Here is a 23,497-nt window from a genome sequence, read left to right as displayed (position 1 = left end):
CAGAAATTTACCATACTCATTTCTCTCAAATGTTGTGCACAAATTTGTTTACATCCCTGTTAGTGACCATTTCTCCTTTGCCAAGATAATCCATCCACCTGACAGGCCATATCAAGAATCTGATTAAACAGCATGATCATTACACAGGTGCACCTTGTGCTGGGGACAATTAAAAACCACTCACACAACACAATGCCACAGATGTCTCAAGTTTTGAGGGAGTGCCGCAATTGGCATGCCGACTGCAGGAATGTCCACAAGAGCTGTTGCCAGAGAATGTAATGTTAATAAGCCGCCTCCAACTTCGTTTTAGAGAATTTGGCAGTACGTCCAACCGACCTCACAACTGCAGACCACGTGTATGGCGTCGTCTGAGTGAGCCGTTTGCTGACATCAACGTTGTGAAAAGAGTTCCCCATGGTGGCAGTGGAGTTATGGTATAGGCAGGCATAAACTACAGACAACGAACACAATTGCATTTTATCGATGGCAATTTGAATGCACAAAAATACCAGGATGAGATGCTGAGGCCCATTGTGAGGCCTATTTTCATTAGGGTATCTGTGTTGTTATGTGTTAATAACATGAAGACTACGTTACCCAGCAGGCTATGCGAGAGGGGGGGGAGTTGAAGTATGCCTTGCATGGCTACACAAGGAGATTGCTAGCTGAAGTATCAGTTTATTATAAGTAGTTCAACCTACTCCCCGGTTTGTCATTATTCAAAGGAACAAACATAACATGGTGTCAGATTGGTAGTCGCTATGACGAGACAGAGAAAAGAAAGGAGTAACTCTGCAAATTTCCGCGACGAAAATTAAACATTCTACCACAAGTCAAGTGACGTGAGTAGTCGAAAATGCTAGCTTGCAAGAGCAATGCCAACGATCCGCAGCAGCGAGTGTGACAGCAGCGAGAGCGAGGCTGCACTGGAATCTGTTGACGAGCAAGTTGATGAGCAACCTACCGAAGTAAGAGAAATTGAAACTGTACCTGTTTCCCGTCATGGATAGGCTTAGTCCTCCTACTCCTATGCAGTTAACAGCCAATCTAGCTGACAATTGGAAACGTTTCAAGCAGAGATTCAATATCTACCTAGCAGCCAGTGGAGCAGGGGGAGATGATGACAAATTGAAAGCTTCCATTTTTCTGCATGTTATTGGAGAGGATGCATTGGACATTTACAATAGCTTTCAGCTAGACTAGGCAAACTTGACATCTGCGCATGGCTAAATTTGAAGAGTACTTTGTACCAAGCCAGAACGTCACGTTTGAGAGATACAAGTTTTTCTCTCATGATCAGAAACAGGGAGTCAGTTTTGACCAGTACTTGGCTGAGCTGAACACACTGAGCAAAACGTGTGAATTTGAAAATCTGAAAGACTCACTAGTGAAAGACAGGATAGTCTGTGGCATACTTGATAATGGACTCAAGGAGAGATTGCTGCGTGAGCAAGATTTAACTTTGGATAAAGCAGTGAATGTGTCGAGCAGATGAAACCACCAGAACACAAGCTAAAGAGCTGAGCAGGATGAGATGTCAGTGCAATAAAAAGAGAGGAGCAACACAAGGCTTTACAAAACAAAAACAAGCAAAAGATCAAAACACTACAATGTGGAAAATGTGGATTTATCCACAAGCCAAAAAATTGCCCTGCATATGGCAAATCGTGTAACAACTGTGGAAAAAATAAGCATTTCTCAAAATGCTGCAAAGCTGAGGCTACAAAGAAAAAGGTTCACACAGTCAAAGAGGAGACTGAAGAATTCTTTGTTGATTCTGTGGAAATATGCAATGCAGTAAAAGCTGAATGGATTGTGCCATTGACTGTGAATGAAACTAGAATACCATTCAAGCTCGATACTGGAGCTCAGGTAAACCGGTTGTCGCTGGATGACTACAAAACACTGAAAGTGAAGAGAAAAATACACCCTGTGAAAATCAAGTTACTGGTTATACTGGGGAGAACGTACCAGTTAAAGGAAGCTGCATGGTAACTTTACAGCACAAAGGAAAACAGTTCAAAGCACAGCTGCTGATCGTGGAAAATAGTGTACAGCCTATTCTCGGAATCAGTGCATGTGAAAAGCTCAATTTGGTGAAAAGAGTGTATGAAGTGACATCACAGACTGAAAATGACCAAGAATTGCTACTGGCTGAGTACGAGGATGTGTTTGAGGGTCTCAGATGTTTACCTGGAGAACACAAAATATGTACTGATGACAAAATTACTCCAGTTGTGCATGCGTGCAGATTGGGTAAGCTCACTGGTTATTGTGGTGAAAAAGAACGGCGATCTCAGGATATGTCTAGACCCGAGAGATCTCAACAAAGCTATCAAGCGAGAGCATTTCAAGTTGCCAACCAGAAAATAGATAATGTCGCAGTTTGCTGGAGCAAAGTGGTTCAGTAAGCTTGATGCTTCATCAGGATTCTGGCAAATGAAGCTAGATGATGCAAGCTCAAGGCTATGCACATCCAACACACCTGAGGGCAGGTACAGATTTCTTTGTCTACCATATGGGATTCTCTCAGCGCCAGAGGTCTACCACAAGACAATTCACATGATCTTCGAGCACATTCCAGGAGTAGAGACCATGATGGACGACATTATCATCTGGGGCTCCACAAAAGAAGAACACGACGCGCGAGTGAGACAAGTGCTGGACCTGACACGGAAAGTCAACCTGAAACTAAACAAGGACAAATGCGAGTTTGATGTGAAAACACTTACCTTCATGGGAGACGTACTTTCAGAGGATGGAGTCAAACCAGACCCGAGGAAAACATCAGCCATCAACAACATGGAGCGCCCGAAGGACAAGGATGACGTGAGACGCTTCATGGGCATGATCACCTACCTTGCAAAGTTCATACCTCAACTGTCAGCACAGTCTGCTCCACTCAGATGTCTTCTGGAACAGAAAAACGAATGTGAATGGTCCCATGAGCAGGAAAACTGCTTCAAAAACATAAAGAAGGCAATCACGGAAGAGACAGTGCACAGGTTCTATGATCCAGAGAAAAGCACAAGGATTTCTGCAGATGCATCACAGTTTGGCCTGGGAGCAGTTCTTCTGCAACAGAATGACGACACATGGCAACCTGTCGCTTATGCGTCCAGAGCCTTGACAGGCGCAGAAACAAGGTATGCACAAATAGAAAGAACTACTGGCGAGCACATACGCGTGCGAAAGGTTTCACCAATACGTCTACTGACAAGCCTTCCAAGTATAAACTGACCACAAACCACTGGTGTCAATCATGTCTAAGCCACTTAATGATTGTCCAATGAGAATCCAGAGAATGTTGATCAGACTGTAAAAGTATGACGTGAAGATGATCTACACCTCGGGAAAGTTCATGTTCGCCGCCGACACTCTTTCTCGAGCAGTCGACAAGAAAGAGAGCGCCGACACACAGAAAAACACTGAGATTCAGGCCTACGTCGACATGATTGTAGCATCACTTCCTGTGTCTTCTGATAGAATGGCGCAGATCAAAAGAGACAGCAGCTGACCAAACAATGACAGAGTTGAAAGAAACAATACTGATAGGATGGCCTGCACAGAAAAACAACTGTCCAAGGAGAATACAGGATTACTGGATGTGCAGAGTAGAGCTCACCGTTGTGGATGACATAGTGTTCAAAGGCAACAAGATTGTCATTCCCATGACACTACGCAAAGAAATGCTACAGAAAATACACGAGGGCCACTTGGGTGAGGAAAAATGCAAACGACGAGCACGAGAAGTAATGTACTGGCCAAGAATGAACCAGGAAATCAGCCAGACCACTGCTTCATGTGAACTGTGTTTGACCTACAGGCCAAAGCAGCAAGCAGAACCGCTAATGCCTCCTCCAGTACCCAACCGACCCTACTACAAAGTTGGAGTTGACCTTTTTGACTGCAATGGCAAAAGTCACATTGTTGTTACCGACTACTACTCAAACTACCCTGAAGTAGCAACACTGCCAACTACCTCCAGCAAAGCTGTAATCACCTACCTGAAATCAGTCTTCGCAAGACATGGGGTTGCGTCTGAACTGTACTCGGACAATGGCCCGCAGTTCAAGTTCTGAATTCCGATCGTTCGCTAATGACTGGGGATTCCAACACAACATCTCCAGCCCCAACTACCCAAAGTCCAATGGCTTAGCAGAAAGTTCAGTCAAAATAGTCAAAGGTCTGATGAAAAAGGCACATGATGGAAAGGAGGACTTCCTAAAAAGTCTGATGATCTACCGCAGCGCACCGCTGCAGAGCGGACTTTCACCTGCACAAATGTTGATTGGACGTCGCATCAGATCCAACCTACCCATCCATGAGGACTTGCTAACACCCAGAGGTGCTCACAACATCAAACTCGCAAAGGAAAAACAGAAAGACAAACAAAAACAGCGACACAACAATAGTGCAAGACACTTATCTGAACTGAAACCTGGAGATCATGTACGACTCAGAGACATCACTACAGGAACCTGGATGCAGCAAGGGTGCGTGCAGAGAGAAGTTGCACCGCGATCCTATGAGATCCAAACGGAGCATGGATCACAACTGAGACGAAACAGAGTGGATCTAAGGCTTCAGCCATTCACTCAAGGGACTGAGGATCATCAGGAGGATACTGCTGAAGTGTCAAATGCCTTTACCAATGGACAATTCAGTCAGAACACCCTGACTGACAATGAACGCTGTCCAACTGATTCAGGAAGCATTTCAGCAGAACGACCAAAAAGGACTGTCAGAGCCTCTGAAAGGCTTATTGAGAATTCCTACAAAAATATATATATGAAAAAAAAAGGGGCACCTGGATTGGATGTTTTTGTTTATGTGAAAAGAAATAGAGCCACAATAGAGTATTGTTGGACAGAGACTGCATTTAGTTGAGAAAAAAAAGGGAAAGAAATGTGTGTTATTGAAAATTGCATGTTATGCAGGTTGAGTAAACAAATGTGATGTGACATGTTTAGTTACAGAGAAAAAGTAGTTTTCTTTCAAAGGAAGGAAGATTTTTTATTGATGGCAATTTGAATGCAAAAAAATACCAGGATGAGATGCTGAGGCCTATTTTCTTTAGGGTATCTGTGTTGTTATGTGTTAATAACATGAAGACTACGTTACCCAGCAGGCTATGCAAGGGGGGGAAGTTGAAGTATGCCTTGCATGGCTACACAAGGAGATTGCTAGCTAAAGTATCAGTGTATTAAAAGTAGTTCAACCTACGCCCCGGTTTGTCATTATTCAAAGGAACAAACATAACATGGTGTCAGATTGGTAGTCGCTATGACGAGACAGAGAAAAGAAAGGAGTAACTCTGCAAATTTCCGCCACAAAAATTAAACATGCATATCTGTATTCCCAGTCATGTGAAATCCATAGATTAGGGCCTAATGAATTTATTTCAATTGACTGATTTCCTTATATGAACTGTAACTCAGTCAAATCAATGAAATTGTTGCATGTTGCGTTTATTTTTGTTCAGTATAATATAATTGTACATAGCTATATGACTGCATGTTCATAAATGTGATGCTATTATCTTGAATCTCATTGAAAAACATTTTGGGACATATGCCACGTTCATGTGCTAGTCGGAACTAGGAAACTCAGAAATGTCAGACTTGCTAACTGGTTGAACACGGCACGTGTATAACTACAAACAGCAAGTCTAAAATGGTTTCGACTACCACGTTAACTGTGTTTTGTGTAGGCTTACCCTGGCGTGGCGTTTTGATAACCATGCAAATCTCTCTAGGACAAGGTGATTTATCTATATATGCGCCTGTATTCCCGCCCAATTTTTTTGGGTTTAAATGCTAATTAGCTGTTAATGTGGCTATCATAAAGAACTACAAATGCCATGATGATCTGGATGAGAAGCTCTGGATTAACTATCTAATTTTAGCTAAATGTAGTAATGAATAATTTGGCTACATTTCTTTAAATGGACAATTATGTGAACTGTCTAGTGCAAGTTTTAATACCTGTTAGCAAAGGTGTCAGCTAGAGATGACGTGCAGGAGCTTGCAGGGATTTGTAGTTTTGCATGTCTACTTTGATGTTAATTAGCATTTTTGAATCTGAGAGTAAATAGAGCCAAATATATTGATAAATGTCACCTTGTCGGAGAGAGATTTACATGGTTATCAAAAAATCACGCCAGGGTAAGCCTACACGAAACACAGCCCTTATTTGAAGTGTTTCTAAAATCCCCTATAGGAAAAATGAATGGAGGAAAAACTATTGGAACCATTTCCCTGTTTGACCCTTAGGTTTTATGGGTATTATGACACCTCCACTGTGGGGCTCTATAGCAGGTGTAGAAAGACCGAGAACTTCCCACTTCTGCTTACCAGGGGAAACTGTAGTTAGGTTGAAAATACTGAGCGTGTTTGAGTGGTAAGCTGAAAGTAGAGCACTGTAGACGGAAGTTGACCAGTAAAGTCGGGGGAGATGCATACAGTACGCACGGCTGTCTGACAACTTCTGCTGTTTCTAGGAAACACGACAATAACCACATTTCCATCCAACCATTTCATGCAGATGAATGCATGCATGAAAAAAGTAACGACCGGGGTGATGGAAACATGAAATGCCGGTACAATTTTATAAATGCTGACAGACAATTTGTTCATTCGACATGGTGTGATCTTTTTGCGTCAGTAAAATCCATTGTGAGAAATGGTGGTGGAAATGCCTTTATGCTCAAATATTGATATAATAACCATCATATCGAAGTAAACTTGGAGTCAAGAAAAGCTATGTTATATATAACACAACCGTTTTTTGTGACATAGCTATCAGTAGAGTTGATAATGCGATGGAAACCCATTTAACTTGTATTTTGTATTCGGTACATGGTCAAAGTTATTTTTATGTTCACTACGTCATCACGCACAGCCTTTTATCCGCAAAAAGTCAGCTTGATGGAAACACAGCTCTAAATAGTCATCCACCCAAAACAGTAAACATAATAACCAATGATAGGTGGCGACATCAACCATTTATGAGCATGTAGTGCCTTTTCCTTACAAAAAACTGAAGGTTGTCTCCCACAATGCTTTGGTTCCGACTTCAAGTTGGTGAGGAGCAACTGCAGAAATGTCCAGCCTACTGCAGTCGAAAGTTCATGCATGTGGTTGTTCTAAAGGTCTTGCAGTCATGTGGCAAGTTGGAAAAATTTTATACCCATAATGAAACACACTTTGAAAGGTGGTGACCAAAGTTGGTCAACGTCTGGACAAAAGTGATACGCTGGAACGCGCCCACTGTATTGCGCTTTCAAGACAACTTGGAACGCGGAAAAAACAGGTCAAATCATGACGTCAGTGATCTTCAGGTCGGAAAGTCGGAGCTCTAGAAAGATGCCAACGTTTCGGACTTGGAATTCCGAGTTGGATGACCGTTCAAAACGATTTTTCCCAGTTGGAGGTCGTTTTTTCCCAAGTTCCAATTTATCTTGAACGCACTGAAGTCGGAAGTCAGAGATTTCCGAGTTCACAGTTCTCTGTTGTTTTGAACGCGGCATAGTATCCCTGAAAACCAGAAACATCCGCTTTCTTTCAACGCCGCTAAGGGTGGCAGCGCTTAACGTCACTGATGATTGACAGCTTGACTTGGCCAATCGTGATAAGGTTAGGAGTAGTTTTGTCAAAATGACGCGTAAACCAACCAATGATATTTCTGTATTTAGTGGAGGCGGAAGTTCCGGCTAGTCGTATAAACTGAGGCCTCCTCCCCATGTGGTTTGAGTAGCATTTTTCGGAGGTTGAATTGTAATATCACTGTAAGGTAAGACTGTAGATAATGTTGCTTATTTGTGTCATTTTGGAAATATTCCGGTTCTCGTAGCTTTATTAGAAATTATGAACTTCTTTTGATGGTTTGCTGATGAGCAAGATATTGGCAAATTAATTTTAAGCAGCGTTAGTTCTGAGAAGGCTAGTTTGCTAGCCAGGGCTAACGTTAGCTAACCAAAACCGGTTCAAGTCGTGCAAAACATTGGAATTAGCCACGTGTGAATGAACAGGTTGTGTAATTTGGACAATAGTCTGTTTCATAGCTCGCTACATCGTTAGTTTTATTAGCTAACGTTAGCTACCAGAACTGCTAGTAATTGAGCTAACTAGGTTGGCTTGAGTTGTGTGCGGTCAAAGAAGGCGGAGGCGATTCATGACATTGTTTGCATTACGGATGTAACGTTACCAGAGATATCTCTGACTTTAGTCGTTAGTTAGCTACCGAGCTAGCCAATCCCCGACTATTGTTGACGTTGACGGAACCTTTATTGTAGCTTGTTAGGCATTTATTACAAATTGCAAGTAACCATGGCCCCTGGCTTTGTTTGTAATAAATAGTTTATTTTGCTGTCGAACGTGGTTAGTAACTAACTACATAACTGGATAGTCATGGCTTAGCTAGTTTGACACTGTCATCGTCATTATTTATTTAAATGTTATGATTACTTGGTGTTACTGAATGCTACTTGTTGTACCTTTTTTATAGAGGGCTCTGATGTAGACTAACATTACCATAGATTAGCGGATTACTTATTTCCATTGTAAATAGTTAGCTAGTGGCGGTGTTAGTCTGTTAACCATCAAATCTCCTAAGTGAATACATTTTGTATTACAAAAAATATTGTCTCGGAGAGTCTTTAATCAAAGCAAATGGTGACAACCGTTGTGAATGACCAGCCATTATTGCCCCCTCACCCCCCTCTTTAAACATATCTCTGTAGACAGAATGGCTGAGAATGACGTTGACAATGAGCTGCTGGACTATGAAGAGGATGAGGAGCCTCAGGGAGCCCCAGAGACCGCTGCCCCAGCAGGCAAGAAGGAGGTGAAGGGCTCCTATGTCTCCATCCACAGCTCTGGCTTCAGAGACTTCCTGCTCAAACCAGAGCTGCTCCGTGCCATCGTAGACTGTGGCTTTGAACATCCATCTGAAGGTGAGTGCAATGGGTGGCTGTTTGGTGGATGAGTGCTGGGAGTGGCATAAATGGAAGTCATGAATAGATGAGTGGCATGTCTGTGGATACAATGGAGTGCATGTCTAGGAAGACATAGAAGTATAAATGGTCATTGGGTGTTGATGGACCACTTGTCAATTACAATGCATGTGTTGTCCAAGGTGTGATGGCAAATAATGCCTCTTTATTTGTTCTGATAAAGTTGGTGAAATTGCATTCAGGCATACTGACCAAATGTCTAATTGTTTTCCAGTTCAACATGAATGCATTCCTCAGGCCATCCTGGGCATGGACATCCTGTGCCAGGCCAAGTCTGGTATGGGCAAGACGGCAGTGTTCGTTCTTGCCACACTACAGCAGATCGAGCCCGTGGATGGACAGGTCAGTATATGCACTCTGAAAATGTCTCTGGAATGCCAAGTTTCAAGTATGTGTTATGCATAACCCACAAGTGATCTATTAGCATCAAATCCTCCTCTTTCCTCCAGGTGTCAGTTCTAGTAATGTGCCACACACGAGAGCTGGCCTTCCAGATCAGCAAAGAGTACGAGCGCTTCTCCAAGTACATGCCCACAGTCAAGGCAGCCGTGTTCTTCGGAGGCCTGTCCATCAAGAAGGACGAGGACGTGCTGAAGAAGAACTGCCCTCACATCGTGGTGGGAACCCCTGGCCGAATCCTGGCCCTCATCCGCAACAAGACCCTCAACCTAAAGAACGTCAAGCACTTCGTCCTGGATGAGTGTGACAAGATGCTGGAGCAGTTGGGTGAGTCCTGCTTATTATCCCTCTTCCTATTTGGAGATGCTTTTCATCCAACCTATTTTTGTCATTTACCCCCCCAGAACTGTGAATTATATCAATCACTATCTTGAATGTAACAGGTTTGAACAAGGGTTTCCCCCATGGAAATCTGTTATCACATCTAGACTGAATAGAATGATGTCCTGGTACTTGGCTGTTCTGGGGGGTAGTTTGAGGCTGGGCCGTTTTATCCCTGGTCCCATTGCTCTCGTGTTTCAGACATGAGGCGTGACGTACAGGACATCTTCAGGCTCACACCCCATGAGAAGCAGTGCATGATGTTCAGTGCCACCCTCAGCAAGGAGATTCGACCTGTCTGCCGCAAGTTCATGCAGGATGTGAGTACAGGGCCAGCAGGGGGTAGCAATGCCACTTAATGAGGTTATGGACTCCAAATGCTGTTTTACAAACAACTATCTTTGCATTGACTTCATAGAAAAGTTGATTTTGTGGTTCTGAAGTGACGTTCTCTGTCTCTTGTAGCCCATGGAGGTGTTTGTAGATGATGAGACCAAGCTGACTCTGCATGGTCTGCAGCAATACTACTGCAAGCTGAAGGACAGCGAGAAGAACCGCAAGCTCTTTGACCTGCTTGATGTGCTGGAGTTCAACCAGGTAAACCCACAGACTAATGGTATCATTTTTATCCCTGTAAAAAATAGTAGTATTTGTGCTGTTTGCTATAGGTTTTAATGTCTCCTGTGTGCCTCTAGGTGGTGATCTTTGTCAAGTCAGTGCAGCGCTGTGTGGCGCTATCTCAGCTACTGGTGGAGCAGAACTTCCCTGCCATTGCCATCCACAGGGGCATGGCTCAGGAGGAGAGGTCTGTCGCTCACACGCACACCTTTCTCTCACACATCTCCAATTAAATGGAGCCCCAAATGCTGACTTTATGGAGCTGAAAGCCTCTTAAATTAACTCAACACATTGTTGCCTTCAAAGGGCAGCCTCTACGTCCAGTAATACCTATAGCAGCTGTGTTAATCCTCTCTGGCTCGCTATCCCCAGGCTGTCCCGCTACCAGCAGTTCAAGGACTTCCAAAGGCGGATCCTGGTGGCCACCAACCTGTTTGGCCGAGGGATGGATATCGAGCGGGTCAATATTGTCTTCAATTACGACATGCCTGAGGACTCAGACACCTACTTACACAGGGTGAGTCACATAACTGAAGGAGCCTCAAACACCTGTCTTCTGGTTGTAAATGGTATTTCCAAATACCCATTTCAGTGATTGAAGTATCTATGATTATTTCATCAACTTGTCATTGACCTCTGTAGATCTCAGATATAGGCTCTGAGTTGTCACTCCCATCTGACCCTCTTGCCCCTCAGGTGGCCCGTGCTGGCCGGTTTGGAACCAAGGGTCTGGCCGTGACCTTTGTGTCAGACGAGACAGACGCCAAGACTTTGAATGACGTGCAGGACCGCTTCGAGGTCAATGTGGCCGAGCTGCCAGAAGAGATCGACATCTCCACTTACAGTAAGGCTCTCTCGATCCTTCTACATGCAGCCTCCCATGGAGTCTTTCTCTATTCAAACTGACATCACTTTTTATTCTTACAAGTTGAGTCATATTTAAGTCTTTCTGTCACTGTCTGCTGATACTTGTTTAATTCAATTGAAAAGGGAATTATGTGGAATGTAGTGAAGAGGGGCTATCATAATAAACCTCAATGTGCCCTGTGTTGTGCCTGGGGCATGCCACCTCTGTTAATCATTAGTACTCTAATGTTGGGCCTGAAAGGCCAGGAGGATATTGTCAGCTCATGGTAACCCCCAAGATAATTGCCTGGTATAATAACTCACTGAGTAATGGTGGTGACAAGAGACCATTGGATTGCCATGTAGGGCTGTCCTCCACACAAATATTTGCTGCCTGAAAGTCATCTGTTCTTTCGACCAATCAGTTGGTCAACATATTCTTTTTTTAAAGTGTATTTTTCCATAGATACACCATGTGTTTTAATAAAATCAACTATGCACTGCGCTTGTCTGATGCTTTAAGCCAGGGGTGTCAAACTCATTCCCTGGAGGGCCTAGTGTCTGCTGGGTTTTGGTTTCTCCTTTCAATTAAGACCTACACAACCAGGTGAGGAGAGTTCCTTACTAAACAGTGACGTTAACTCATCAATCAAGTCCAAGGGAGGAGTGAAAGCCCTTAGACACTCTGACCTCCAGGTAGCCTAGGAATGAGTTTGACATGTGCTTTAAGTGCACAATTTGATGAAATAAACAAATTACTCGGGAGCCAGAGATCAAGAACCTGTACCCGACCACCACATCATCATCCTCCTGCTGGCCTTCACAGATTCTGCCGTTATGCTCCTGAAGTTGCCGATAATAGGCTACACCAGGGGTCGGCAACCTTTTTTCATGTGGAATGCCAATTGAATCAATTTCTACCGATTTGGGTGCCAGTTATGGCTTTCATTTGTGCATTTTTGTGGAACCGTGGTAATAAATTATATGAAAATGATATAAATCTAATAGTAACTTCTATTGCAGCCTGCAGATAGAAAATATCATGATTTAAAAATAAATATCCTATAAATCACATTGGCTACGCATAGCCTGTCTGCAACAAACTCAAAACATTATCAACTGGGTCCAGCCCGACGCTAGCAAACTTGCAACATTGTATAAAATATTCTTGCTTCTGTTTCCTGCACCAGTGAGCTCCAAACAGACACGGCTGTAGGCTATTTGCGCAAGGGATAAGAAGTAATCGGGACGGCCTATTTTATGACGTTTCCGCTGGATCCGAGCATTACATTTTTCCCTTTCACTCAATGGTTATCAAAAGGGAGAGTGCTGGAAAGATTTTTCAAATACATTGAGGAACTATTGTCAATCTCAATGTATGTAAACAGACTTTGTTTACTTGCTGTTTGAGGTGATGAAAAGGTTACTTTGAAGCTCTACACCTCATTAGTGGTGGTGAGTTAAGCCAATCAGAAATACTATCATATCCCCAAATGGGCACATTTTATAGGCCTACATTTGCGCGTAGGCCAGGTAGCCTAGGCCTACTTCTATACGTAGTCAGGTGAGCGTCCTTACTCAACATTGACAGGAGCGCTTTAAACAAAAGACAATTACTAAATTGACAACTAGTAAATGGAATTAAATGTATCTAAAGTTGTTTCAAGTGTAGCATTGGTTGTGCACTCTGCAAATGTGTCCACTCTGACGAACGGTAAGACTGCAATAATATTGAATGCATTAACAGAAATTACGTTAAACAAACATTGTAGATTAGAAATTATGGGAATCAATGGTAAATGTACTACTGGTGAATTGATAGACACTAACAAAGGGCAAACAATTGACAGTGACGTTATGGAACAATTAATTGGCGGGAGAGCGCGTTCTGCATCTTAGCCACGACTCAAAGGTTTCTCGTGCCATAAAGAGAAACTGGTACGTATGACTGCTCAACCAAAAAAATATTGGATGACCAAACAATCGACCAGTCGACTAAATGGGATCAGCCCTAAACTGGGTAGGTCTTAGCGAGTGGAGACTACTTACATATTTAACCCTGCAGTGACAAGCTGGAATGCCCAGCTGTAGTTTATGGAGATTGTCTTCAGAAGTCTCTTCTCTCCTTCCTCACTCACCACTTTTTCTTTCTCTTTCTCTAGTTGAGCAGTCCAGATGAGTCCTCCATCCCAGAAGAAATGTCCCCTACCCCTGAATCGGTGTCCTTGTTTGGATGAAAAAACCCTCCTTGCTGTTTTATTTTAAAGCTCTGTTCCTTGACTATGTTCACCAAATGTTTTTTATTTTAATGTATCTCATTGGGGGTTGTCCAGTTTTTTTTATTGTCTTATTGTGGTTTGCTTTTGGTCAATGAAATTAAAACTTTTTATAAAACTCCAGTTTATGGTCTCATTTTAACTGATTACTTACAATGACGTGCACATTATGCAATTCTTCAAATGACTTTAAAAAAGAAAGTTAAATGGACCGTAAATTCCCCCCCCCCTCAGATTTCTCTTGATTGCATGCAAGCTTACAAAACGTTGGGCCAAATCTAAAACGCAACCTCAGGAAAGTGTATAAAGAGCTTTTTGGAAATTAGTCCCAAGCAAAATGATTGAACTGGCCATGTGGTGGTTGTACGTTGGCTCACTGTCAAAGCTGGGAAATCTAGGCACAACTTCATTCTCTGTAAGGGCTCGTAAAAGGAGGGACTATCCCGGCTTATAAGAAAGCCCCATAGTGTCTGCTGATGCATGACTGACACCAGTGATCATGGCTCTAATGTGAGCGGGGCATCTGTGGCATCTTTCCATTGGGTAATTGCCTAATGGAAAAAGTATTTATACAGGAATCAAAAGGTTGTAAGCATCTGCTATCAAAGAAAACAATCCATTCATGCTAATTGGCCACAGCTTGGTGTAGTGTTTGAACCATACTTTCCCTGCTATCTTTAGTGAAAAAGGGTTGTGACTAAAGGGAGTATAGCCCTTAACCATGACCCGGTTTCATTACAGAAGTCATTGGACGAAGGTGTGCAGGAGTTTTGTTAAGAGCCCTGACACTCAGTCTGAACATTAACACGCATCGCTTGTGGTATGGTTGAGTGAAACATACTTTATTACAAATGCAGCATGAACTCAATTAGCCTGTAAATCAAAGTTAAGACAAAACAACCAGATGTTTGCCTTTTTACAAGTTTTCATCAATCACTTGTTCAATAAAGCGCAGAGAGATTTCCAAATGGCAGTGTGCTGTGCTCACATCACAGAACCCAGACTTGCTCAGTGCTAGCTATACATGGACTGGTTAATTGGTTATAACTCAAATGGATTGGCCTGTATACAGCAGAAACGCTACAAACAAAAGGATGCATCTGTACATAGCTGCTCTATAGTGTCCAGTTATAAAACCAAATACTTTTCTCAAACCACAATCTACATGGGCAACAGTGATGGCAGTGTCTAACCAATCAGATGATAACGTCACTTTTTTTTCTTTTTACAAAGTAAATCACCTAACAGGCTGTGTGAGGCAACTATCAAAGCCTGTCCCAACCTAGAAGTTGTACAAAGTTTAATCATAGAAAAATACAAATCAACACTTAAACAAATACAAATAAAACAAGGCAGGTTAAAAAATCTCATGGACTACAATGTAATATGGGCTTCAGTACTTGAATCCTCTAATACTTTTCATGGAGTCAGAGGGAAAAGCATGTGAATTACACGTATTTTAGTCTGAGATATACCACTCCGATTCAGTAATGAACAAAGCTGCTAAGGTGCATGAATTATTAACCTGTCCTAATAGGGAAGAATTTGGCATTTTTGTAATTCTAAAGAGGTCCATGTCTCACCAATACAGAATCTTAACCTCCATCTTCAGACAACTGTTATGCTTATCTCTTCGAGGTGCTATAACAGACTACTGACGCATGTCCTTGCAAAGGAGCCCATTTGTAACTCCTGTGGTACTAACCCCTGACCCCTTTGTAGTGTCCTCATGTCCGCTTCAGTCTCTAATGAGCATGATGTAATAGTCGACATGTCAACCTTCAATGGCAGAGGGCAGAATTAGACTCCACATAAACATAAAGCAACATGAGTAAGAGTATTGTGAATTAGTTGCTAGATTTTTTAAATAACAAACCAGAGGGTGGCTGAGGCTCTTTCTACCCCTCAGTCAGGATTGTAATTTGCTTCGAATTAGCGACATTACTTCTCGATGCCAGAATCCGAGGCTTGTTCCGCTGGCGCTAGGTTAAATGTCTCACTGTTTCAGGGCTGAGGCATAGAGGAGTAAGAAATGGAGACTGGTCCAACTGTGTAAATGACCTTTGACCTATCACGCACACATAAAGTCTCTCTAACCATAACATCTCTCCTTGGGGAGTTGTCTTCGTCCACTATTGCTCAGGTAATGTGGCTGTTTGATTACAGTGAACACTTGTGTGACCAGGGGTCAGGTCCCAGACCTCCTGGAACTTCCCTCTCTGCTGACAGCTCTCAGCTGTTTTGTCTCTCTCAGGGCCCTCCCTCTCCAAACATAGCAGCATCGCTTCTCTCATTGGCAACCACTGTGTCATCGTCTCTGTCACAACAATAAATACCTTGGAATAAATATCATTACAAATACAAATGTCCCTTCCAGAGCATTCTGTGGAGGCTCCATATTTTGTCCCACCAAAACGTTGTCTTTTAGTGTTTTCATTTGGTTACGCAAATAGCAGGTATTGGAAATCTACTGGAGAAGTCATTCAGTTTTTTTGCGAGTCTGATTCTCCTTCCTCTCAAACCAAACCTGCTTGCCATTGACAGGCCTACTCTATGCTGGCAGTCACCATGAAATGTAACACCTTACCATCCCACGTCCACAAGTCTACTGGGTGTGTGCATCAGTTGGGTTGGAGTCTGCATTGGGTGAGTCCCACCTTTCTCTATCGTCCCCACAGTGCAGGTTCAGTCCCAGAGTACAGGAGTGCATGGTGAGTGACAAAATGGTGTCCGGTCAAATCCATGTTTGTCTATTTACACACTTTGGTGATTCCGGTTGGTGAACCACAATGGACCAGGTGTCTACTCTAAGGCCGGCACTAGTCACTCATCTCTGTCCAGAGTGCAGATCAACGTATCAGTTTCCTTCACCCAGGTCTCCCAAAACATGCTCCAGGAGGGTGGTGGGGGATTTGTGCATCTGGCTAGCGTCTACTCAAAGATACACTTAGGACTGCTACTCTATCAGGGACTTGGTTGGGGGGTAAAGTGATGGGGAGCGAGTGGGGGATTTGAGGGGGACGCTAGTCGGTGAACTTGTGTGTGTCTCCGTAGAGCCACTGCTGGGGCGGGAGGGCAGCCTCGTTCAGATGACTGCACTTATCACTGCACTTGCAGGACTGCACGAACATGACGGAGCGGTCGAAGCGCTCGCCATCAGGGCAGGCGAAGGTCACGGAGGCGGTGCGTGTGCGGCGGGGCGAGCAGCAGCGGCCGTCCACACACACGCCGCAGTAGTTGGGCCGGTAGAGACGCGTGCTGCGGCAGCCAGCATAGGACAGACGTAGGGGCTCTGGGGCCTTGTGGGTACGGGAGCACTTCCTCCCTTTCTGTGGAGAGTAGAAGAGAAAGACAGTGTGGGTTAGTCACTGTACAATCCCAGTGAACCACAACTGCAGTTATTATGCTGGCAAAGGGAGAGAAACTTTGACGAAAGGTCAAAACAACAAGACTAGGGCTAGAGAGGGGCACAGTTATGGTATGGGTGGGTGGGCATCCAACACCAACAGTTATGAGGTGGCATAGTGTCACATTAACGCCCCAACAACTCTCAAAAGACAGGAAGAACATACTAAGACAGGTGCCTGACAACCAGACTCATCAGTGAATCACTGCTCTGGTGAGATGTAGAGGGGGAGAGCGTTTTCAAGGGTGTTACATGAAAGGAAAGAAAGTGAGGGAGTGGGAGAATAGAGAGTGCTTTGCGTCATACACACAAGGGCCTATTAACACCTCACGGAGACTTGGGCAGAGTGGGAGAGGTTGGTAGCATGGTGGATGTGGCTACATGTTAGCTCCCACAGAACTACTACAGTCTCTACTTTCCACTGTCACCTGACACAACTATTTGGCCTTGTACTGTTGGTCTTTAGGTCTTCTAATGATGCCTTTTCCATTCACAGTTCAGTTGAACTTGTTCCTCAGCAACAGTAATGTGAATAGAGTGGGCTCAGATCCACACTGGGTGAGCTTGCCAGAGGGAGGGGCACTTAATACCATGATGTTAATATCGATGTGACCTCTCGTGGGCGCACCCCTGTCCACACAGTCTCTTAAGGTTTAGACTGGGATGCAGGCATAGACCTAAATACATGTATCTACAATGTATGAAGGCAGGGGGACTATAAAATGGTTGCCACACCAAAATGGTGACCACTGCCATCCCTTCCTTAAAGGCGGGCTGAACTTCCTGAATTAGCCTCGGTTTCAATTCTCCTCATTAGGAAATGCGACTGAGAACAAGATTTTGGTAATGGAGGCATGCTTTGATGTGGGTGCCTCTTTGTGTGTGTGTAAGAATATGGGAAGCATTTGTACTTTCACTCTGCCAAAACAGTACACAGTCACTCACTCTTCTAGATGAAGGGTTCCCAACCTTTTTTTCACGTAAAAAAAAAAAGTCAGGCCCCCCCTTGTTTAATGATATAGCCTATATTAAATACACAACAAGCTTGATTTGGTTTAATGTGAGAGATTTAGGGAAATGCTGTTATTTGAAGCTCATTTCCTGTAATTCTACGTAGTTTAACAAGACTCTTGACATCTTTTGATGATAATAATAGATAAGGAAAATAAGTTCTAGACCCCATTTCCCCAAATGTTATTCCGCTACCAAATGGGTTTTATGATATTTATATGAACTCTCAATTTAATTATACATATTCTCTTTTACACAAAGTGAATAGATCAATTGATAGCGACAGTCACACATTGTATAAGATTACTTTTCAAGCAAAGTCCAATTTCTTTGACTCCTCGACTTTAGAAGGTCGTAGCTCCGCTTCTGAATGTCATAGAGCCAAACCAAATATATTTCCATGTGTATCATTTGAGTGTTCCTCTGGCATTTTACTACTTGTTTCTAGCCTAAAGCATCGCAGATGTATGCGTCATCTCAAATCAAGGAATGTCCCACGCCCCTCCACGAAACGTTGGCGCCCCCTTTTGGGGGCCGTGACCCATAGGTTGGGAACCCCTGTTCTAGATAAGGTGAAACAGTCTAACCAGGTCTTGTCTGAAAGTAGCCTAGACTAGCTAGCAAGCTAGCCAACTTCTTTTGCCGATTAGCTTTAGCCGGCCAGTGTGCGACCGTGGCAAAGTTGGTTTGACTTTGGATAGCCTATCTGTGTAGCTAGTTAGGGACAGTCAATAAATTACACAATGTAAATGGGACAATATTTTCATGTTACATATCTGTCAGTTGTCTCATTAAATGCTTTCAATATTTGTATATGAATTTCTACAGCTTATAATGAAGTCAAATTTGGAGCGGTTGACATTTTTTTATATTGTCCCATGTACATTGTGTGATTTATTGATGGTCCTTAGCTAGCCCCATAGTGATATTGAATGTTAAACTAAATTTACCATGGGCATTACGATCGGGGATGCGTGCAGCTGGGTTCCGAATTGATGATTACTTGGGTGCTGTGTGCATGTGGGCAGGCTTGAAATAAACTCAACCCAAAAAAGATGTTACGGTACCCTTCATTCCTTGACATACCATTTTTTCCTAATTATCTCGTAAATCTCCATTTGGGAGGAGACTGACTTTATGACCCAAATGATCCTATTTAGACTTTGTAGTCAATTTTGACCCTAGAGTACATGTTTCTGACTCATATAGGCCGATTACTACAAGAGAAGTTGTTTATTACCTTCATTTGCTCTTTACGGTTTCTAGACCCTTCACACACACACTTTACCTTGACAGGGATGGACATGGAGCTGCAGGGCCGGATGTTGCACAGACGCGTCTCCTTCACTAGCTTACACTGGGCGTTGTCATTGGTGACACGAGAGGACACGGCCATCCCACAGCTGCGTGAGCACTGGGACCAACTTGTGGTCTGGACCACACACTGCCCTCCAAACTGCCTCCACGCTGGACAGAAGGAGAGGAAGAGAAGGATAGAGTGGGGGAGAGAGGACCAGGGAGAGGCAGAGAGAGATGTATGCACACTGGCCTCATTCACAGAACAGGCAACACTGACGCATAGAGAGGGTGATTACAGAGAAGGAAAAGCTGGACGACAGAGGTATTTGCTGTGTGAGAGTGGTGTGTGTGTGTGCCTCTGGTGCGCAAGTAGTCAGTGGAAAACATGGCGCACTCAAACACTGACACACACACAGATGCAGGGGAAAGGCTAGGGGTGGGTCTGTTTGAGTCGGGGGCTAAAAGGCTAAAACACAAACATGGCATTTTACTGTGGGGAGGAAACAGACGGCGCTCTGAGGCAACATCACGGCGCCCTCTCTTACCCGCCAGGTGCTTGTTCCCGCGCGGCTTGTCCCATTTCTTCTCTACCTCCACCAGCTCGTTTCCCATGGTATCCTTGGGTTTGTAGTGGTATGGCTTGGGGTATGGTTTGTAGGGGTAGGCAGGGTAGGGCATGAAGGGGAAAGGGGGAGAAGCTGGAGGCAGTGGGCGCCGGTGTACTGGGGGTACAACGGATGAGCCCTTGTGGCAGTCGATACTGAGGCAGCACTGCCCAGGCACCTTGACCAGGCGCGGTGCAGGGCAGGAGGGCGATGCCAGGGGCACGTGGCTGGGGCACAGGGGCACGCAGCCCACTGCCCCGTCGATACACGTACAGTGGTGCTTGCAGCCAGCCCGGAAATTCTCCCCATTCTGGTAGATCCGGCCATTGTATTCGCAGGAGCGACCCTCGAGCTGCGCTGTTAGGGGAGACAGATAAAAAAAGGATAGACTTAATGATGTCTGTATGTAGAGGGCTCTGAGGTATCACTAGCCAATGGCCATGCCTTTGGTTATATTGCTTAAAACACAATGAGTTCAGGTTGAGTGAGGTAATGAAGAAAGTGGAGGAGAGGGACAACAACAGAGACAAAGGAATAGAGAGAGAGAATGGGAACATCAACAAGAAAGGCCCAGAACTAATTGTGTATGAGAAGTAGGAAGTGAAATGACAGAAGAGGGGGTAGAGAGAGAAAGAGAGTGAGAGGGGAGCGAGACACTCTATTCACAGTTTTATGAAGGAGCCTCTATTCTTAGTCCAGGGAGGAATTTTGACTTGTTTACAATGTTGTTCCGCTTCAGTCCCTCTGCGGGACTCCCATACAACACCCCCAAATACCCCCCTTTATATAGAACCCCCCCCCCCCCAATAAAAAATACCTCTGTGTGCGCGCGTGCGGCAACACACGGAGCTAGATAAATTAATCCTGCCCCTTGCTCTCAGTAGTGTGGCTCATGAAGGTGCTCTCTCTTTTAAACATGGCACCAGTTTCAAACCCCAGATCCATATCAAAGACAACCAACATTCACTTTTCATTGAATCCATACAACCCCAGACTAAACCCAACCCTCATGAACCCTGATAACCCCGCTTGTATTGTGTACATACCCCTGCAGATGCCATGAGTGTGGCCCACGTCGTTGCCATAGTTACACTCCAGCCCCTTGTGGTGGTCACAGGGGCGTGAGTCGTGGCAGTCCTGGTTGAGCTGGGCAGCACACACCTTACAGCAGCCACAGCCGTCAGGTACAGAGCTGACCCCCGGGGGACAGGAGGGGGGGCCAGCCGGGCACTCACACACCACAGGGCAGCCAGCACTCACCTACAGGGGGCAGCATGGAGACAGACGGGTTAGAGGGAATGGCGCAATACAGAGGGTTGAAAAAAGGATTTCAATGAGGGCCGTTCATAGCCTAAACATTAATAAACTGTTTGTTTCAAGTGGAGTCAGGCTACACAGAGCACAGAAGATCTTCAAAGTGTGTTTGGTTTAAATATTCACTAAATACCCAGCATCACCTACCCCGTGGGACATTTTCCTACCCTCTGTCGCTTTTACCTTCCTCTTGGCAGAGACGAGCAGGGATGAAAGAGAAATTCAATGTGACCCCCTCCCCGAGTCCCAACACTACAGCCCCCCATAACCCTGCTAAAAAGGTTTTGGGTCTGCCTGTCGACAGTTGGATAAGATCATCCAAAGGATCCCTCTCCTGCCATGCCATCCTGGGTTCAGGGTGATTGGGTGGTGGGGGCTAAATTGTTTCCGCACAGCGGGCTGTATATATTTCCAGACCTGAATGTGTCACTTTTCATCTCTGTTTGGGAACCCTAACTGGGACCTTGTGTGCCACTGGGGTTTAAAGGGCAGCAGTGGTCCAATATTCCAATGGTATTCAGGAACCCAGGTAAAATATGAGCACTTGAGCCAGGTTAACGTTATCTGTCATGTAATCAATGTCATGCATTGGAGTCAGATAACTACACTGTTCCTTTCTGTCTCTATCGTAGTGTATAGAAGACACTGTGGTCAACATCACCTTCATTACAGAGTACAGTACCCTACTTTTCTTTTCTGGAAACAGATTCTAGTAGTGGGGTGGCCCCATCTGGCCATAAATGTACACTGTAAAGGTAAAACGACTGCATTTACTCTACTGTAACTTCAAATTCACACTGCCTTCACATTAACGCAATATTCAGAGACCCAAAGTTATTTATTTTTAACGGTGCAGACAGAGGACTAGTACGCTTGTCGGTGGTGCAGTCTGTTGACTACCCGCCACTGTGCTGACAGGAGACAGACCCGACACGTGAACTTCTATTTCCAATGTAATCAATGTCATGCATTGGAGTCAGATAACTACACTGTTCCTTTCTGTCTCTATCGTAGTGTATAGAAGACACTGAAGCCAAGATAGTACAAAAACATTGCATACACTTACCAAGGCAATAGTCGCCATTTGAAACAGAACAAGCAATATTAACGTCCTCATGTTGTCAAATGACAATTGAAAGAAAAAATAAAAATAAAGAAAATTTGAAATATAACTTCTGTCACAAGATGATCATTGTTGTTTTAGTCCACGAACAAAACCCCATAAAGGGAACTGTCCAACAAGGCGCAATAATTCCAAAGTTAATGTATAGTGTTCTTCATAGAACATCAACACCTGCACATTTAAATCTATTCATTTTTGCAGCTCGGTTATATATTGCCCCTGTGCTTTTTGTTGCAGCTCCGCCTACCACAGTCGGTCTAGCCAATTAAGAGGCGGGCATGAGGCCAGGGTATTACAAAGGGGGAGGAGAAAGGCGGGCCTTGGATCGCCAAAACGGATAGCTGGGGTTTGAGGCGTGGCCAACGATGAATGCGTTCATTCATAAAAATTCAGAATTACTACATTCCAAAGAGGACCTGGCTTTTGGTGTTTCTTTATTTATGTTTGAATTAAAATAATATTATTGATGCTTTTAAGTTGTTTTCACATGCATACCTCTGTCCAGATGCTGCTTTGTGAAAGGCAAGATAAATATGCTCAGCTGGCTAGTGTGTGCTACATTAATACTGGAACAGCCATAGAAAACAGCTAGGAATTTCGTCCCCTTCTTTATAAAAATACTTAACGAGGAGAGCGAGACAGATAAAGTATACATATAGATGGGCGTGTAGACGTTTCAACGGAATTAGCACTGATACACCAAAATATTGCTCAAGTCTACAAAGGTTATGGTGGAAATGATAGCGATAACTCCCCTTTCAATCCATCACTCTCTCCTCCTCCCATTTCCTGTCTGTTGTCAACATCCATTTTACTTTCCTCATAGGTTCCCATGGTGCCCCTCAGCTGGTAGAGCACGGCACTTGTAACGCCAAGGTAGTGGGTTCGATCCCCGGGACCACCCATACACAAAAAAAATGTATGCACGCATGACTGTAAGTCGCTTTGGATAAAAGCGTCTGCTAAATGGCATATTATTATTATATTATTATTATTCGTCGCTCGCTCTCTCTCACAGACATGTATTGAAGGAGGGAGTTTGTTAAAGGTCCAGTGGTGGTGAGTGCAGACCAAAGCAGAGTGGAACGGAGGTGAGAACAGTCGGGCTAATCCAGGGCTCGCTGCCATTGACACGAACACAGGAAGCTATCGGTTTACATGAGCTGGTACACACTCTGACCACATAGTGTGCCCTGTTAC

At 44.1% G+C, this 23,497-nt stretch overlaps 2 protein-coding genes across 2 annotated transcripts; one reads left to right on the top strand and one right to left on the bottom strand.

Moving 5' to 3' along the window:
* The first annotated feature begins 7,692 nt into the window (after window positions 1-7,692).
* On the top strand, window positions 7,693-13,662 carry LOC121551019 (ATP-dependent RNA helicase DDX39A). Its single transcript, XM_041863538.1, has 10 exons — window positions 7,693-7,797; window positions 8,747-8,959; window positions 9,234-9,361; window positions 9,469-9,745; window positions 10,001-10,119; window positions 10,265-10,396; window positions 10,495-10,604; window positions 10,790-10,934; window positions 11,114-11,261; window positions 13,426-13,662. Exons 2-10 carry the CDS (start codon window positions 8,752-8,754, stop codon window positions 13,440-13,442), a joined length of 1,284 nt encoding a protein of 427 aa, XP_041719472.1. The 5' UTR covers window positions 7,693-7,797; window positions 8,747-8,751; the 3' UTR covers window positions 13,443-13,662.
* A 698-nt stretch (window positions 13,663-14,360) lies between these two features.
* LOC121551020 (CCN family member 1-like) lies at window positions 14,361-23,186 on the bottom strand. The gene is made up of 5 exons (XM_041863540.2): window positions 22,241-23,186; window positions 20,907-21,120; window positions 19,801-20,217; window positions 19,245-19,423; window positions 14,361-16,868 (listed from the first exon to the last, which is right to left on the bottom strand). Exons 1-5 carry the CDS (start codon window positions 22,289-22,291, stop codon window positions 16,563-16,565), a joined length of 1,167 nt encoding a protein of 388 aa, XP_041719474.2. The 5' UTR covers window positions 22,292-23,186; the 3' UTR covers window positions 14,361-16,562.
* Between the last annotated feature and the right edge of the window lie 311 nt (window positions 23,187-23,497).

The sequence above is a fragment of the Coregonus clupeaformis genome, unplaced genomic scaffold (assembly GCF_020615455.1).
Source record: "Coregonus clupeaformis isolate EN_2021a unplaced genomic scaffold, ASM2061545v1 scaf0010, whole genome shotgun sequence".
Lineage (NCBI taxonomy): Eukaryota > Metazoa > Chordata > Actinopteri > Salmoniformes > Salmonidae > Coregonus > Coregonus clupeaformis.
The sequence above is the reverse complement of the archived record's forward strand: the minus strand, read 5'-3'. Positions and strand labels throughout refer to the sequence as shown.

Bases quoted from the DNA above. Each gene is read 5' to 3' on its own strand.
- LOC121551019 (XM_041863538.1), top strand. From the start codon at position 8,752: ATGGCTGAGAATGACGTTGACAATGAGCTGCTGGACTATGAAGAGGAT. The intron at 8,960-9,233 runs GTGAGTGCAATG...ATTGTTTTCCAG, and splicing joins CTTTGAACATCCATCTGAAG to TTCAACATGAATGCATTCCT. The intron at 9,362-9,468 runs GTCAGTATATGC...TCTTTCCTCCAG, and splicing joins TCGAGCCCGTGGATGGACAG to GTGTCAGTTCTAGTAATGTG.
- LOC121551020 (XM_041863540.2), bottom strand. From the start codon at position 22,291: ATGAGGACGTTAATATTGCTTGTTCTGTTTCAAATGGCGACTATTGCC. The intron at 21,121-22,240 runs GTAAGTGTATGC...TGCCCCCTGTAG, and splicing joins AAATGGCGACTATTGCCTTG to GTGAGTGCTGGCTGCCCTGT. The intron at 20,218-20,906 runs GTATGTACACAA...CTCCCCTAACAG, and splicing joins CACTCATGGCATCTGCAGGG to CGCAGCTCGAGGGTCGCTCC.